Here is a 16,244-nt window from a genome sequence, read left to right on the forward strand (position 1 = left end):
GTGAATGGAAATGTGCCACTGGATCTAATGCGCACCTTGATTTTCACAAAGTCATTCGGCCAGAAAAGGTGCGCTAACGTTAGATTCGAGTAAACACAGTATTTATCACAAGCTGGTTGTTGAGCTGGTATCTAACACAGCTAATGCAGCATGGACTGAGCGCAAAATGGCTCATTCAGCAATCAAGATAAATGTGAGTTGCTTCCAAAACTACAAGTATTTCCAATTTGGCCCATTTAAATACAACAACAACAAACAAGTAGTAGGATGAATAGAATGATGGACATGTTTGCATCAGAAGCTGCCTTATACTGAGTCATATAATTGGTCTATTTAGCTCAGTATTGCTTACCCTGGGGTAGTGAAGTCCTTTTTGGCCCAAGAGCTGCAATTCACTGTTTGGACAAGCCTTCAAGGGTCACAAGCCAGTAGTGAGTGTGATCCTCTATTTGTGCCTGTGCCACACGCTACCTGCCACCTGTCACACACACACACCTCTCTCTCTCGCACACACGCACACACACGCAAACACACACACAGAGGCATCACACATACATGCACATACTTGCAGAGAAAACACACATAGAGCAACTTCCACCGATCTGCAGAAGGTAGATTTTCCTTCTTGTTGAAATCCAACAATGGAGAAGGAAGTCATTCTCTCCTATCTTCTAATTCATTTCTGAAAAGTGGAGAGAGGCATTTCTCTACCATTGCAGCACCGGTCTGGGTAGGAGGAGCTCTTCACTCAGCCAAGCACTATGAACTGCGGTAAAATGCACCACCCAACACACTCACTCATTCTCTCTCTCTCTCTCTCTCTCTCTCTCTCGGGTCCTCTCCTCCCTTTGGCACACCACCATCAGTACTGGTTGGAGCTCTCCAGAAGCTGGAAGGAGTGCTCCAGTTTGCTCCAATGTTTGCCAGGACAGCTCAGTAAACACTGGAGATGCCCGTCACTCCTGGAGCCCTCTGACCTGCAATCAATGGCAACATGCAAGAGGAGAAAGATGCACTTTCTTCAGCACCCTTGTCACTACTGCAGGTGGTGCTGCCACTGATGGTAATTTGGTCTGGGGCTGTCAGGCCACGGCAAAGCACGCGCTCTACAGAGCTTGTGCTACAAAGTTCACCCACCTTTCCCCCCCCCCCAAGTTAGCTATTTGTATACAACATCTTAGACAAACTTACTGAAGTCCATGGCAGGTTGACAGGGCAACAAACGATTCTGAATTCCCTCGGATGTGACCTTGGTAATAACAGTGCTCCCCGCCCTGCAATTAGAAACAGAGACTTTTGAGTTCACAACACTACACACACACACACACACACACAGACACAGCAGTGTTTCTCAAAATAACACAAGTCAGCCAGGTTGAAGTAAATGAGAGAAGGATAGTCATACCTATTCCTACCTTTGCTGATACAGTAGGTGAACTAGGTTTCATTCTCTCGTGATTCACTCTGACTTTACACGTATTACAATCAGAGTGAACGTTCAAGGTTGGCTGAATGTGGATCTCGGATTGTCTACATCCACCAAAATGTGGACGTTCAGCCTATGATACACACACACACACACACACACACAAGCATATTACTCTATGAAGTACATTGGTAGAATATAACTAGAACAGCTGGCCAGTGTTGGAACCAGTACTACAAGACAAAAATCGCTTATTACTTATCAGCAATAAATGTAACTAACAGGAGATTTGGAAAAGTAATATAGGCACAAACTCACACACCAACTTACGCATATAACCATGTTACCGATAAATAGATTGGCTTTCCCTCGCTTGGTGCTGTTGCCCATTTCCTCTTGCTGGTCCTTTATTCCTAAACTGCCTTCTAGAAGCTCCCCTTTTCCAGGAATCCTTTGGACCATCCCTCTAATATTTTCTTATATGCACGATTGTAATTAACTCAAAGCATGTGTGATTGAAGTCGTGTTCATTTCTCCCCATGCAACAGTCTCAGGTCTAGCTAGGGGTGAGTGGGTGGGTGGTTGTTGTAGCGTGACACATCCCATTTTTAAACTCATCTGCAGTAAACTAACTTCAATCTGCTATAAACATTGGTATATATGACCAATCATAGGAAGGAAGGAAAATAGCAAAAATTAATAAAATGCATTTTTTCTGTTTGGATCGAAACTGGTTTGGGAGGGGAAATAATAATAATAATAATAATAATAATAATAATAATAATAATAATAATAAATTTATTTATACCCTGACCTCCCCAGCCAAAACTGGGCTCAGAGTGGCTAACATATTACCATAAAATCAAGCAATCAATTATAATACATCCTAAAATCAAATCAGACTCAAAGTAAAATCCAATCAGATGGCAACCCGCAAATTAGGGATTGGGACCTTAAATGCTCACCAGGCCTAACAGTTTATACTGATCTTATATGAGCCTGTGAGCAAAGTTTGGAGGCCACTTTCATGCAAGTTCTTATAAGGAGAGAGGGGGAGTCAGACTGGACCCCGGCCAAAGGCCTGTTGGAACAGCTCTGTCTTGCAGGCCCTGCGGAAAGATGTCTTGTGGAAGAGCATTCCACCAGGCGGGGGCCACAGCCGAAAAGGCCTTGGCCCTGGTCGAGGCCAGTCTAATCTCCTTGAGGCCCAGGACCTCCAAGATGTTATCATTTAAAGCATCAAAACAGAGCACTTCGTAAGAAACAACAGGACAGGTACAGAACAGACACGGATTGTGGTCAACGTCATGTAGCGGGAGTGCACTGGTGCAGGGCAAGCAGGAGTGTGTATACAGCCTAACTCAGAGTAAACCCATTAAAATCAAAGAACAAGTTAGTCAATAATAACTTAATGTTTCAATGGGTCAACTATGAATATGACTCAAGTCTGATACGATCTTGGCTGCGAGTCCTGGAAGACCTGCTCCCTGCCTTGGGAGGGTGGAGCCCTGACTGACTCCAGCTACAAAAGCTGAGGCTGCTGTAGAGACTCTTGGGTTGGTAAATTGTTTAGGGGACGTTGTTCTTATTGAGATTATTATCTTTTGCATCTTTATTTTTAGATCTTGTTGTGATTTAACGTGGAAATTGTTTGATTTGGTTGTGTAGCCTTCGATGTGTTTTGTTTATTGTTTACTGTTCTTGTTATATTTGTAATTACATGGGGTTTTTTCCCCATGTTGGTAAGCTTCCTTGAGCTTTTAACTATGATAAGACAGCTTACAAATAAAATGATGTATGTCTGAAATCACCTCCTGCCTCCTTCTGCGTATCTCAAATTCCAGCAAACAAGTAACTTGGAGAAGCTGGCTCCCAGCCACTGAACTAAACACAGCACTCCCAGGTAGCAATAAAATGTCACTCCGCTCAGTTCCCATTTAGACATCCTTCAACCACTTGCTAGCCCGAGGGTAGAGGAGACAAAATCAGTGACATTATTTGCTAGTCACAGTATTGCCTTTCCCTGGTCAAGCTAATGAGTTCTGAATTATTTGCAAAATGCCAACTGATGATTAACCTTTTCTTCAGCAGGCAGCCATTCCAAGGTCACTGGGTTTAGAAAATCACTACCCTCAGCATGTAGCTAAATCTAATTACCAATTACTGAAGCGTCCACAAGATTAAGTCAGTAGCAAGATAGTGCATTGCTTCCAAGTTTCAGGTATGTTCTTTGCTGAACCAGTCGGTGTTGGTGGGTGTGTATGGCGTGTGAGGAAGAGGAAGCAAACACAAAATGGTGCTTGGCCACAAACACAACTGTGGCACTTGAGGAAAAAACAGTGGTTAAGTATGGTATGAAATCAAAATCAAATAAGTGTTGGAAATGTAAAGAGAAAGAAGGTTATTTTTATCATATATGGTGGTCTTGTAGTAAGGTTAAAGCTTACTGGGAAATGATATATAATGAACTGAAAAATATGTTTAAAACAACGTTTGTAAAGAAAACCAGAAGCTTTCCTTTTGGGGATTATAGGGACAGAGCTACTCAAACTGTATAGAAATTTATTCATATATGCGACAAGAATGTTGCAAGCGGCAAGAATGTTACTTACCCAAAAATGGAAAGAAGAAGTCCCAGCGAAAGAAGAATGGATACAAAAACTTATGGAATATGCAGAAATGGCAAAATAAGAAATCAAGATAAACTTTTTATAAAAGAATGGAAATGCTTTATTGAATATTTACAATAAGTTGTAGACAGATAAGAACAATGGCAGGATTATAAGAGTTTTATAAGTGTATACAGTAGTACCTCGGGTTACAGACGCTTCAGGTTACAGACTCCGCTAACCCAGAAATAGTCCCTCTGGTTAAGAATTTTGCTTCAGGATGAGAACAGAAATTGCGTGGCGGCGGCATGGCAGCAGCGGCAGGCCCCGTTAGCTAAAGTGGTACCTCAGGTTAAGAACAGTTTCAGGTTAAGAATGGACCTCCAGCACAAATTATGTTCTTAACCCGAGGTACCACTGTATATTTAAAGCAGATGAATAAATGAGTAAATTAAGTTAATTTGGAATATGAAGAAAATATAAAAAATAAATTTAAGGAACTGCAGAAAGAGGAGGAAGTCGAGTTTTGAAATAATAAAATGATTGTAAAATTATCAAAATGTATTAAACTGAAAATCATAAATAAAATAAAATAAGAAAGAAAGAAAGAAAGAAAGAAAACACAACTCACCAGCAAAATGCTGGTATAAAAAGAAGCTTCGGCACTGAGATATGTTAGGGCAGGGGTGGGGAAGATGGTGTCCTCCAGACTCCAACTCCGCCCCAGCCAATGGTCAAGGATGATGGGAGACAAAGTCCAACATCATCAGGAAGGCCACCGGTGTCCCTTCCCCAACTTAGTGTAGACAATGTTGGGATGGACCAATGGTCTGACTGTATATGAAGCAGCAGAGTATGTTTCTTTGTATGTGTGCAAGCAAACTGCCCACAACCTTTTTCTTACAGCTCCCTGCCCAATGCATTTCCTTCTAAAGCATTCTTAAACAGTGTAAGTCCTTTTCCAAACTCCTGTGGGCGTAGAGAGGGTGGAAGTGGCTTGGGGAAAGGACTAAGACACACAGAGAGAGAGAAAGAGAGAGAGAGAGAGTCTCTTTGTCCTAAATAAGACCTATGCCATGGCTTCCTTCTTTTGTAGAAAAAACTCCCCGGGTTTTCATACATGCAGTTGATCATGTAGTTCTGCCCTTTTTGGCCTGTCTCCTAGGCATGTGCCTTTTGCCACTGTGGGAGCAAAAGTATGAATCTGACTCTGGGCAACTGAGATGATCAAGGGTATGGAAACTTATGAGGAACAGTTGAAGGAATTGGGCAAGTTTAGCCTGGAACTGAGGAGACGGAGAGGAGTTATACTAGCCATCTTCAAATATCTAAAGGGCTGCCTCATGGAGGATGGAGCAAGCTTGTTTTCTCCTGCTCCAGAAGGCAGGACTCAAAATGAATGGATTCAAGTTACAAGAAAGGAGACTAAACATCCGGAAGAACCTTCTGACAGTAAGAGCTGTTTGACAGTTGAATGGACTCCCTTGAGAGGTAGTGATCTCTTCATCTCCATCATCAACTGCATCGTGATTGGGTGGCTCCTGTGGACCAATCAGACTGCTGCATTCTGGATCCTATTGTTCTAGGACGAATCACACTGCTGCATTCTGAATCCTACTGTTCTAGGACCAATTAGACTGCTGCATTTTGGATCCTATTCAACTCAGTACATAACAGTTGTTGTTGTTAATTTTATCATTTGTACCCCACCCATCTGACTGGGTTGCCCCAGCCACTCTGGACAGCTTCCAACATATATAAAAGCAGAGGTTTGGGTGGGCATCTGTCATGAATGCTTTAGTTGAGATTCCTGCATTGCAAGAGAGTTGGACTAGATGAACCTTGGCGTCCCTTCCAACTCTACAGTTATATGATTCTGACTCCTACCGGTCTAAAAGGGCACAGAAAAATGGTCCCCATCTTTCTTGCCTTTGTGTCCTCTCTTAGGCAACATTCAAAGCCAGTTCCTTCATCTTTACAGGGAAGCAATTAAGAGGCCGCTTTCCTAGCAGATGCTGCCACGTCTCCTTGGCCAGATGTCAGTGAGCAACAGAGCACATGCGGCATCTTCCCATGCCCTGAGGCTCGAAGTGTGGAGCGGCGTGACCTCCCTTCACCTTCTTGCCTTTCCCAGGGCCGAGTGTTGTGTGTAGTTTTGAGCTGTCCGTTCATTATTTTAAGGCCAATGTTCAGAACAGCGATCGTGACCTTTATGGAAGACTTTAGAACTTTTCGAGTAACACCCCCTGCCCAACCATGAGTATTGACCATGCTGTCTGGGACTGATGGGAGTCTTAACAAGATCGGGAGGACCACGTATGGTCCATCCCTGTTCTGCAAAGGCTGGCAGCCTGGGAGATGGCCAGGGTTGAAAGCCAGGGTTTTCTGCCACCGAGCTACAGCCATTCCCACTCTCCGAATCATTTCCTCCCAAAGAGGCCCAATTGTTTTAGGCGCTCAATGTGTAGTTCTGACCAAGGAACTCACCTGCCACCTGCTCTGCTGAAACTTCTGGTCTCTCACGAGTAGCACTTTCAAACCGGCAACAACTACTTATAATCTAGAAGGGGCACACTCACTGCTTTTTTTATTAACGAGTCCTCTTTGCTTCGACTGCATCAATGTGATATTTGAGAGCCAGGCTCAAGGCCTACAGCTAAACTTAAGCCAAATCTGCATCTGAGATCCAATGCTGGAAACCGTCTGCAATCGCAGCTTTTCAAGAATGTACGTCAATAATAAAAACAAAACTTTCTAGAGAAATGGAAAAGATGGACTAGTGTTTCAAAGAGCACAGCATTCCTCGTGTGTGTGTGTGTGTGTGTGTTTGTCCCACTTAAAATGGCTATTTCAGCTGCATTATAGAAATGTTTAAAAGTCACTGAGTTATGAACTGGGTCAGTGGCTCTAGAAATTAGGTGAGCAAGACAAGCTATTTTTAGTGATTGCTGTAGACCACAGAGAATGTCCTGAATGAGTGGTATTCACCAGATGGCCTTGGGAGTAGCATACATCCTGCTGTTGTTTACAGCTTTCTACCCTTATTGCCAGCTAGCTTTCCCTAATTTCTTATGTTGTGGTTGTGGCACAGGCTTCCTTCAGGTCTGTAATCCTGGGTTCCTGAGCTTGTGCCACATAACACTCATTCTGCACTTGCAATAAATCAGTTCCTTAGCGTGGCAGCACCAACTCTCTGGAACTCCCTGCCTGTTGGGCAGCCGATTTTCAGGAGGACAGTCCACAGGGCATTACGATTTACAGTGTCAAAGGCCTTAGTCAGGTCAATAAACACCATATACAGGCGCTGGTTTTGCTCTCTGCATTTTTCCTGAAGCTGTTGAGCAGTCAAAATCATGTACGCTGTCTCCCTAGAAGGCTGAAAACCATTTAGGGATTCAGGAAGAGTAGCCTCGGATATAGTTAGAAGACGGTTTACTAAGATCCTTACAAGAATTTTGCTGGCCACAGCTAATAAAGATAGCAATCTGTTCTGTCATCTTTTTTATTATTTAAAGGTGCTAATTTTGGCATCCCTAAAGTCTGCTGGGATCTCCTCTCTCTCCTATATTTTTTCGATGAGCTTATGAAGTTGTTGTCTAAATTCAATTCTGCCCACTTTGAAGACTTTGACAGGTCCTCTGGCTTTGTTGTTTTTCATTTGGTTAATAGCTGTACACAACTCTCCCAAATTTGGAGATACTGCAAGCTCATCTCTAATTTGTTTTTGCAGAATTTGTGAGAGGACCTCAGCAGCTATGGGGGAGGTTGCGGTTAAGGAGATGCTGGTAATGTTCTTTCCAGATCAGTGCAATAGCTTCTTTAGCTTTTAGAAGTGTGGCACCATCTGTTGAGCGTAGGGGGCATATGCCACGATTTATTGGCCCATAGATGGTCTTTGTGGCTTTCTGTACTTACACACTTATCATCATATGTATATGCTGATCTCTCCACCTGAGCCTATGTAACTAATCAATCCAGTATGAAGACAATCATGAAAAAGCAAAGCTACTGTATAGCAACACTAAGTAAAAACACAGCAGGACAAAAAGCAGCCAAAACAGTAAAGCCTTCTCACTTGTCAACAGAAGGGCAACAGAGAGGGGGCCAGGCAGGACTCCCTGGAATGGGACTTCCAAGGCCTGAAGAGCGGATAAGCAATTGATATGCGGCAGCAAGGCAGCAGCTCCCTTTGTGAGGAATGTTACAAACATGTGCACTTGGGCTTGAGGGCACAAAATCTGAAGTAATTTCCTTTCCTTAGCATTTAAAGGAATCACGATTTAGCTTTAGCATTACAAACTGCATTTTATTAAGCCCCTCCACGAACACATCTCCTAGATTTAAAAGAGGCCCCTGGCAACTTTGTAGTGAATATCACTGACCTACATAAAGGAAGCATTTCTGCTCTTTTCTTGTTGCACAGTATCTTCTTGCAAGTATCAAGACTCTGCATGCCTCAATGGAACATCAGTGTGAAGCAGGAGGAAAATGTGCCCGTTCCCTTAAAAAGTTCTGCAGGAACAAATATTTGACTGAAGAAAGGAACTGACGAAAAAGGCCTTAGAGCACAAAAAATGCAAAAATGGCACGTAAACAGTGGGAGAAAAGGCTCGTAATCCCAGGAGTCTTTGCACCGACCTTTGAGGGCTGTGGAGAGTTGGAGTTTGAGACAAGAGGTTTGGAGGGGGCAATTGTGGTGGAATCTGGCAGATTTTTGGCAGAATTTGGTGGTGGCTTTTTGGAATATTTTTTGAGGTGGCACTAAAGGCTGAGAAACCTAAGACGGCACATACCATGGCAACGAATGCATGCTGCTTCTCCTGTTTATCCCCTGTCTTCCTTTCCTTTGTTGCTTCCACCATGAGAAATTTTATCTTGTAAGCTCCTCAGGGCAGGGACCTATCCTCTTGAATTCTGTAAAGCAGTATGCCTCCTGATGATGCTATAGACATAGGTGTGTATATTAGTTTATACATATTAATTCTGATATATTAATAATCAATAATGATGACAATGGGTGGTATCCAAACAACTCATTCTGTCACTTCAAGGATTTCTGCTTGTGCAACAGAAATTTCTTCCCCTGCATACACCTTACACCCTCCCAAATCTGCTCTGGAGGGTTGAGATGAAACCCCAAAGAGATTTAGGGGCACATGGCAGGTGTGTCCATCCCACTGTGCAAGCAGGAAACCTGGCACAGATGGAACAAGTTAAATGCACACCGCCCGTAATAGTTAAGCAGTAAACCTTGATGCTACCATGATTTGGCAACAGAGGAATAATGAAAACAGGGAAGACCAAGCCATTTGGGTTTCTGATCCTTTACACCTAAATATCAAGTGCAGCTCTGACACTGGCAGTGCCTGCTGCTTTTTACACCCTTTTCATGAAGTAGAAATTAATAAGGCATTGTCTATAAACAGACATTTTGAAAGTACTATAGAGGACAGCTAGTTTAGTTCCTCACATCGACGGAGGAGAATGCATTTTACAACACCGCCTACAGGAGCTGTTGATGTATCACAACCTATTCATAGTCTAGGAATCTTCTCAGATTCAAGGTGACTGGGAAGCAGAACGGCAAGGGTAAAAATTATGTAAGCAGCTAAGAATGTGTTGCAAGAACAAGCCAAGGAGTTCTCAGCAAACCATCTTCTACCATAGTGCATCCATCTAGGCTTAGGGAAAAGGAACAGGAAGCTGCCATGAACATTGAGCGAGGCCATCAGCCCATCTATGTCAGCATTACTTACCCGGATGGGCAGCCGCTCTCCAAAGGTTTCAGACGTGAGTCTTCCCCCATCGCCATCTGGTGATGGCAGAGATTCTACATGTAAAGCACACTTTCTACTACTTGGCTATGGCCAAAGAGGACATTTCTTGGGAGACAATTCACACATGATTGAATTCCTCCACGAGCTACACCCCAATACAAGGAAATATTTAGTAATTATTAGAGGTATTCCCTTGCACCTTCTTCCAAAGGAACCCCAAGGAGCAAATGCGCAACCTACAAGTAATTCGCCAACTCTGGCAATTGCATGCATATGAATTTTGTTGCACCTTTCACACTATACAGTATATGCCCCCATCACAGCATCCCAGAAGATACGCACACAATATGCACACAGGCCTGTTAACCATCAAATATGACTGTCTACCTATGAGTATGTCAGAAAGGTACTTTTTTTGCATAAGTATTTTGTCACATCTGGCACCAATGCTTGCCATTTAGTACAATGTTTGAATACAGTCAGAACCATTAGCCAAGGCTGTTGCGTTTGGATCTTGTTTCCGATAGATGGATGAACAGAATGTCTAAGGGGGGCGGGGGCGGAGTGAGTGTGTTGTTTTTAAGAAACAGCAGGGAACAGATTTGGATACTTAACAGGAAAGGGGACTGGTGCAGATTATTCAGACCAGCAGCCCTTTTATCTCGGTGGCAATCCCAATGACAGAATGATAATCAAAGAGAGATAAAAGGACACAGTGATCCGCTGCAACTGTATGTTGGGAGTCTGGAAGAATCCCAGATTGCCTAAAGGAAAGAACAATAATATATGACAGACTCATGGAGGGGTAGAGGGGGTGGAGGGGGCTTCTGTTTCTCTTGTACCTCTTCCCACCTAAACCACAGCCAGTGCCACTGGTTTCAGTCCTGACAGCTTAGCGTGAGAGCAGGTTTGCCAGTCAACAAGGAAATCTGGTATTCTGAAGATGCAGCTTTTCCGTATCCTTGCATGCATCTCAATTGCTGGTGCTAAAATAAATCTTAGAGCCTGCAAAAACTGCTTGTTACCATTCCCGTAGCTGCAGAACAACCCAAAGGCATGTTTTCTCAATCTCACCTTGTCTCATATGAATGCAATTGAACAGTGATGTCATCTCTTCCATGGCAAAGCCAACTGCTGCTCATTTGCCTACATGCCAAATTATGTTGCAGTGTGAATTGGGCTTGTGACCCTGGGCAGAATTACTGGTTGTCTTAGCAAATGCGTGTTCCTAAACCCATGTTTCCTCAAGTGATGTGACTGCAGGGGAGGGGGATTTGTGGGGGAAAGACTGGACATCTGCTGATTGCCCCTGCAACGCCCCACCCAAAAAAATATATTTTCCTCCAACCTTTATCTCCAATCTAAGAAGCTGCATGCGGAAAATACAGTTAAACAAAGCGTGGATGAGCCATTTGCAAGGGAGAATAAATGGGCGAAGCTAGCCGCTCTTTAATACACAAGAACTGAAATAGGCACCTTGTTGTATACATATGTGATTCGGTTTACAAATTCTATACCTGGCAGCCCAAACAACTGGATTGTTTAAAAATGGTGCAAAAACAATGTGCCCCTTACATAACTTATTTTTGTCGTCTTTCCCGTAACTGGTTTTTTTAAGCAGGTTATTGAAATGCATCGAACAATCCTTTGTAGTTTTGTTTTTCATACTCTTGTGTTGTGGCTGACTTATTTTTGGAAGAAGCCTTCATCTAAAAATGGAGTCAAAAGATACAGCAAAACAATAATCCCACTGTTCTGTTGCACGGCATCATCACAATGGTGCAGAAAGTCTGGGCTCATTTGACCCAAGATCAGACTCTGGATTTTCAAAACAAAAACAAACATTGCTCACTCGCTCTTTCATTCAGTCTCACAAAGTTCCCTTGCTGGGATTTTTCATGGATTGGCCAACAACAACAAAAATAAGCCAAGGTTTTCCAAGCCTCCGCCATTCTGAGGCACTCATACAAATCTGGGAGCCAGGGGTGAACCTGTGGCTCTCCCAGTGTTGCTGGACTACAACTCCCATCATCCCCACTAGCTGCCCACTAGCAGTGCTTTAGTCATAATTATCTGGATTGAGCTTCGCTCTCACCCAGACCATTACTGAGGCAAGACAACAATCCAGCACATCCACTGCCTCACCTGCAAATGTAAAGAAGTAGAGCTGTGTGCCATCAACATATTGCTGACAGAATAGTCCTAAGTGCTCTCTCTCCTTTTAGTTTCTTCCTGCCAAGCCTCTCTTGTTAGTTTCCATTTGGTTCTCCCTAAAGCCAGCTTCCAATGCAAAAGTGTATTTTGGCTGTCATGTACGAGCAATTAGTGAATGAGAAATATTGGAGGAGGAGGGGGAGGACATCCACCTAACTTTTGAATTCAGAAATGCTCTTTAAGTGCAGAATTAAAGGCCACATTGCACAATATACGGCAGCTGCATTGAGTTAGATCAACAGCCCCCTTCCTCATTGCAAATCATGGCGGGAGTAGCTCTAAAACAGAGAAAAGTGCAGGGAGCAAGAGCACTTTCAGACCACCTGTTTATAGAGCATTCATAGGTAGGAAGGAATGATGACTGGCTATTTAATGAGCCTTCACTCTGATTTGTCTGCGGGGAGGTTAGACAATGTTGCATCAAAGAAGTCTCAACCTACTGCATTTCCCCATTGCTTTCCTTATTGAAATAAGTCTAGTCTTCTGGGGAAGTGGGTTTGCTGCACAATGCCTTCCAATCAACCACACTTTCACAAAATGATTTCTGCACAAAATGCGACTCAATCCCACCACAAAATAGCCACAGCTTGGAAGCTCCCTAACTGACAGTGGCGTAGCGTGGGGGGTGCAGGGGGGGCCGGCCGCACCGGGCGCAACATCTGGGGGGGGCGCTCGCACTCACAGCTCTCTGCCCATACCTGGCTCACTCACTCTCTCTCACTGCAGTGCTGGCTGTGCGAATCCGATCCGAGCCGCTGGGTCGCCGCCCACTGTGGAGGGGAGGGTGCCAGGCATGCGGTGCGGTGCGGAGAGAGAGCGAGGGACTATCTGCGGGAGGGACAGTGCAGCGGGGGGGGCGCAAATTACTTGCCTTGCCCCGGGTGCTGACAACCCACGCTACGCCACTGCTAACTGAGCATACACAAACTGCCGAAAGAACTGTGAAGCAATGAAATTTGATCTTTGAAATTCTAACCGGGCAACCCTAGGAGAAATTTAGTGGCACGTGCAAAACTTTTTGTAGTGTTTGTCTCCCTAAAGGAGGAAATGGACGGAAAGAGAATAAACTGATTTCTTGGGTCACTTGAATTGAGTGCAGCTATAGCTCTAGTCGGCAGTGACAGATGTAACAAGAAAGCATAAGGAGACTAAGTAAATCCACAGAATGGTAAACCGAATGAGAACCAGCTGCATTGTAATTTCTTTCCTTCAGGTTTAATTCAGGTGAGGAACTATACGGATTTATATATATATTAGTCATTTTGCACTGATTTTCATATGCATTTTTGTAATAGTTCATTTAAGTTGTCTGCCGTTGCTTCAGTTTTTTGTACAGATACTTTTTAATATATTAAGTAGTATAGTTATTAAATAATCAAAATCAAAAAATAAAATAGTCAGAATCAGGCATTCATTGATGGACTTTAAAAAAAACAAATAAGGTGAGCTGAGAGCATGCAAGGGAGTGCCTACACTTTCTGTATTTTCAAGCGGGACTTTTCTGCAACAGCAGAGTAGTTTCCATGGACCTGAAGAGGGTCTTATGTGAGACCTCCCACAAGGAGGCTTCCCCACTACACAAAAGTCATCCTCAAACCTGCAGAAGGTGATGGGGACAGAAGGCGGAGCTAGCATGCTTGTCTACTCTCTCCCCTCCTCATCAGCTTAGTTAGGCCTGGTGTAGGTACCTGAATAGGGCCAGTGGATGTCCTTAATCAGCACCCTGATGAGACAATGGACTGGATGAGGGCCAGTAAACTGAGGTTCTGGAGATGACTGAGCTTCCCCCTAAGCGATCAAGTTCACAGTCTGAGAGATGCTCATTGATCCTGCCGTGTCGCTTGAGGCAGAAATGGCCTCATCTTTAATCAGGTTAGGATAATATACCAGCTACAATCCTAAAAGGGGCTTTAAATTTCATGCAGAGAAATTGATGCATATGCCACCTCCTTCTTCCCATCAGGAACAGCCCAAAACTGCTGTGAGGACAGTCCCCCATAGTGACCCCAGCACATAATAGGGGGATGGAGTCAGCATGGAAAGAGCATCTCCAATCTCCCCCATGCCTTATAAAATTTTATTGCTCTGCCACTGGCTTTATAGCCACAAATGACTCCACATTTATTATTAAAAGTCTTGAGCATTCCTATACCGTGTCTGCCACGAAAACTGCCAAAATGCACTGCATTGTCTTTAAACTATGTTAAAGAGGTATTCTAATATTAGAATGCCTTGAAGAATCAGAACCTAATTTGGTAAAAAAAAGAGAGAGACTTGCTAAGTGTTTAGATTTTCACCTTTTATGTATAATGCCCGACAGAGAGAAACAGATGCCCATTCCTGTTCTTTCTTAGCATCAGATTTTCATAAGCTGTATTCATAACAGGCACTCTCTTTAAATGTATGGCTGAATGGATCCATACTTAAAACACACATCTTTCCAAAGGCTGGAGAGGCATAACTGGCATTCATGGCTGCCCCAACTCTTCCTTTATTGGGGGAAGAAGCCCAGCGCTCGGGGGGGGGGGGGGTTCAATCCCCAGCATCTCCAGGTGGAGATGGGAGTAGCCCCCTGCCTGAAACTCCAGAGAGCTGCTACCAGTCAAATGTAGACAATATTGAGGTACATAGACCAGTGGTCTGACTCAATATAAGGCAGCTCCCTATGTCCCTTGCCTCCACAGCAGTCGCCTTTCAGCTACTGCCGCTTCTTAAATCCTGGCATCTCACTGTTGCCAATTTCACTACCCCTCTTCCCCACCCCCACTATTATAGTCAACGGTAAGTTGTTAACACATCTGTGTTAATAAGAGACATTGCCTTGGTCTCTTGACCTGAGTCTCCTGTTTTCATTGCTGCATTGTTTAAGGCAATTTTGTGTGTGTGCATATTTTAATTACCAATCTTTATAGGGCAGTGGTCAGAGTGTTGGGCCCGGAAAAATAGGGTTCAAACCCTCACTCACGGGGTAAGCTCACTGAGTGATCCTTGGACTAGTCTCCCACTGTCTCCCATCCAAATGTACCTCAAAGGGGAGTTGTAAGGATAGCATGGGGGGAGAGGAGAAGGAAAGGTGGGGTATAAATGTAATAATAATAATTTTAAGGTTTGTGCAACTCGTTTATCTTCCTTATAAACCACACCGAAGTCTATTTAGGCATTAAGCAGTATACTACTAGTAGTAGTACTACTACCAATAATAATAATAATAATACCACCACCACCACCAACAACAATAAAGTAAAGGTGGTGAAGCAGAACCTACAGAAGCTGTATCCTCAATAGCCAAAGCTGAGGCGAGCCTACACACTGCTGTGCAGCCACAAGATGTGGCATTGTGCTGCAACTTGGATCTCCTTTGGGTGCCTCCTTCTTGAGAGGTGAGGAGGGTGGCAACATGAGAACGGGTCTTCTCTGCAGTGGCTCCCCATCTGTGGAATGCTCTCCCCAGGGAAGTTCGCCTTTAGGTGCCAGTTCGCCTTTAGGTGCCAGGCAAAAACGTTCCTTTTTAACCAGGCCATTGGTTGACCTGATTGACATCCTATACCAGGCTTCCTCAGCCTCAGCCCTCCAGATGTTTCTGGCCTACAACTCCCATGATCCCTAGCTAGCAGGACCAGTGGCCAGGGATGATGGAAATTGTAGTCTCAAAAACATCTGGAGGGCCAAGGTTGAGGAAGCCTGTCCTATGCCCTTTTAAAATGTGGCTCTTTTGAGGGGGTGTTATTGGGTTAATATTCTTATTATGATTTTATATACTGTGATCTTTTCTGTGAACTGCCCTGAGACCTCCAGGTATAAGGACGGTATATAAATTCAATCAATCAATCAATATCTTTGAGCCCCATCCTAGGTGCTCCATGTCTGATAATAATATTGTTCTTCTGAACCGTGGCATCCATCATACTAAGCGCAGAAACTCTGAAGAAGCAGTAAAAATGCCTGCAAACTAGCAACGTGGAAATGGGAATGAGCGGAGAACTAGATCTTTGCCACTGCACTGAATGGATATCCTCAGATTATTATTTTGTTCTACAGAAGCTAAATAAGAAAAAGAAAAAAAACACTGGTGGCTAGAATGAAAACTGTACTGTTTTCAGTTTCCTGTTTTTGTTGTTGTACACCATCCTGATATGTTATGCTATGGCAGTATAGAAGTAACTTAACAAAACAACAACATAACATACAAGGAGAAGTTGTGGAGAGGGTGGTCAGATG

The 16,244-nt window shown here is 43.7% G+C and overlaps 1 protein-coding gene across 17 annotated transcripts in view; it reads right to left on the reverse strand.

Moving 5' to 3' along the window:
* ADAM22 (ADAM metallopeptidase domain 22) overlaps positions 1-16,244 on the reverse strand; it is a 116,416-nt gene that overhangs the window by 52,102 nt on the left and 48,070 nt on the right. For all 17 annotated transcript variants that reach the window (XR_014503626.1, XM_083405739.1, XM_083405730.1 and 14 more), the window contains exon 5: positions 1,192-1,274. Coding sequence is in view for 16 of the 17 variants with exons in the window: in XM_083405739.1 (XP_083261865.1) it covers positions 1,192-1,274 (83 nt within the window). In the remaining variant the exon portion in view is untranslated. The remainder of the gene's footprint in view (positions 1-1,191; positions 1,275-16,244) is intronic.

The sequence above is a fragment of the Podarcis tiliguerta genome (assembly GCF_965153285.1).
Source record: "Podarcis tiliguerta genome assembly, chromosome: 12".
NCBI classification, from domain to species: Eukaryota; Metazoa; Chordata; class Lepidosauria; order Squamata; family Lacertidae; genus Podarcis; species Podarcis tiliguerta.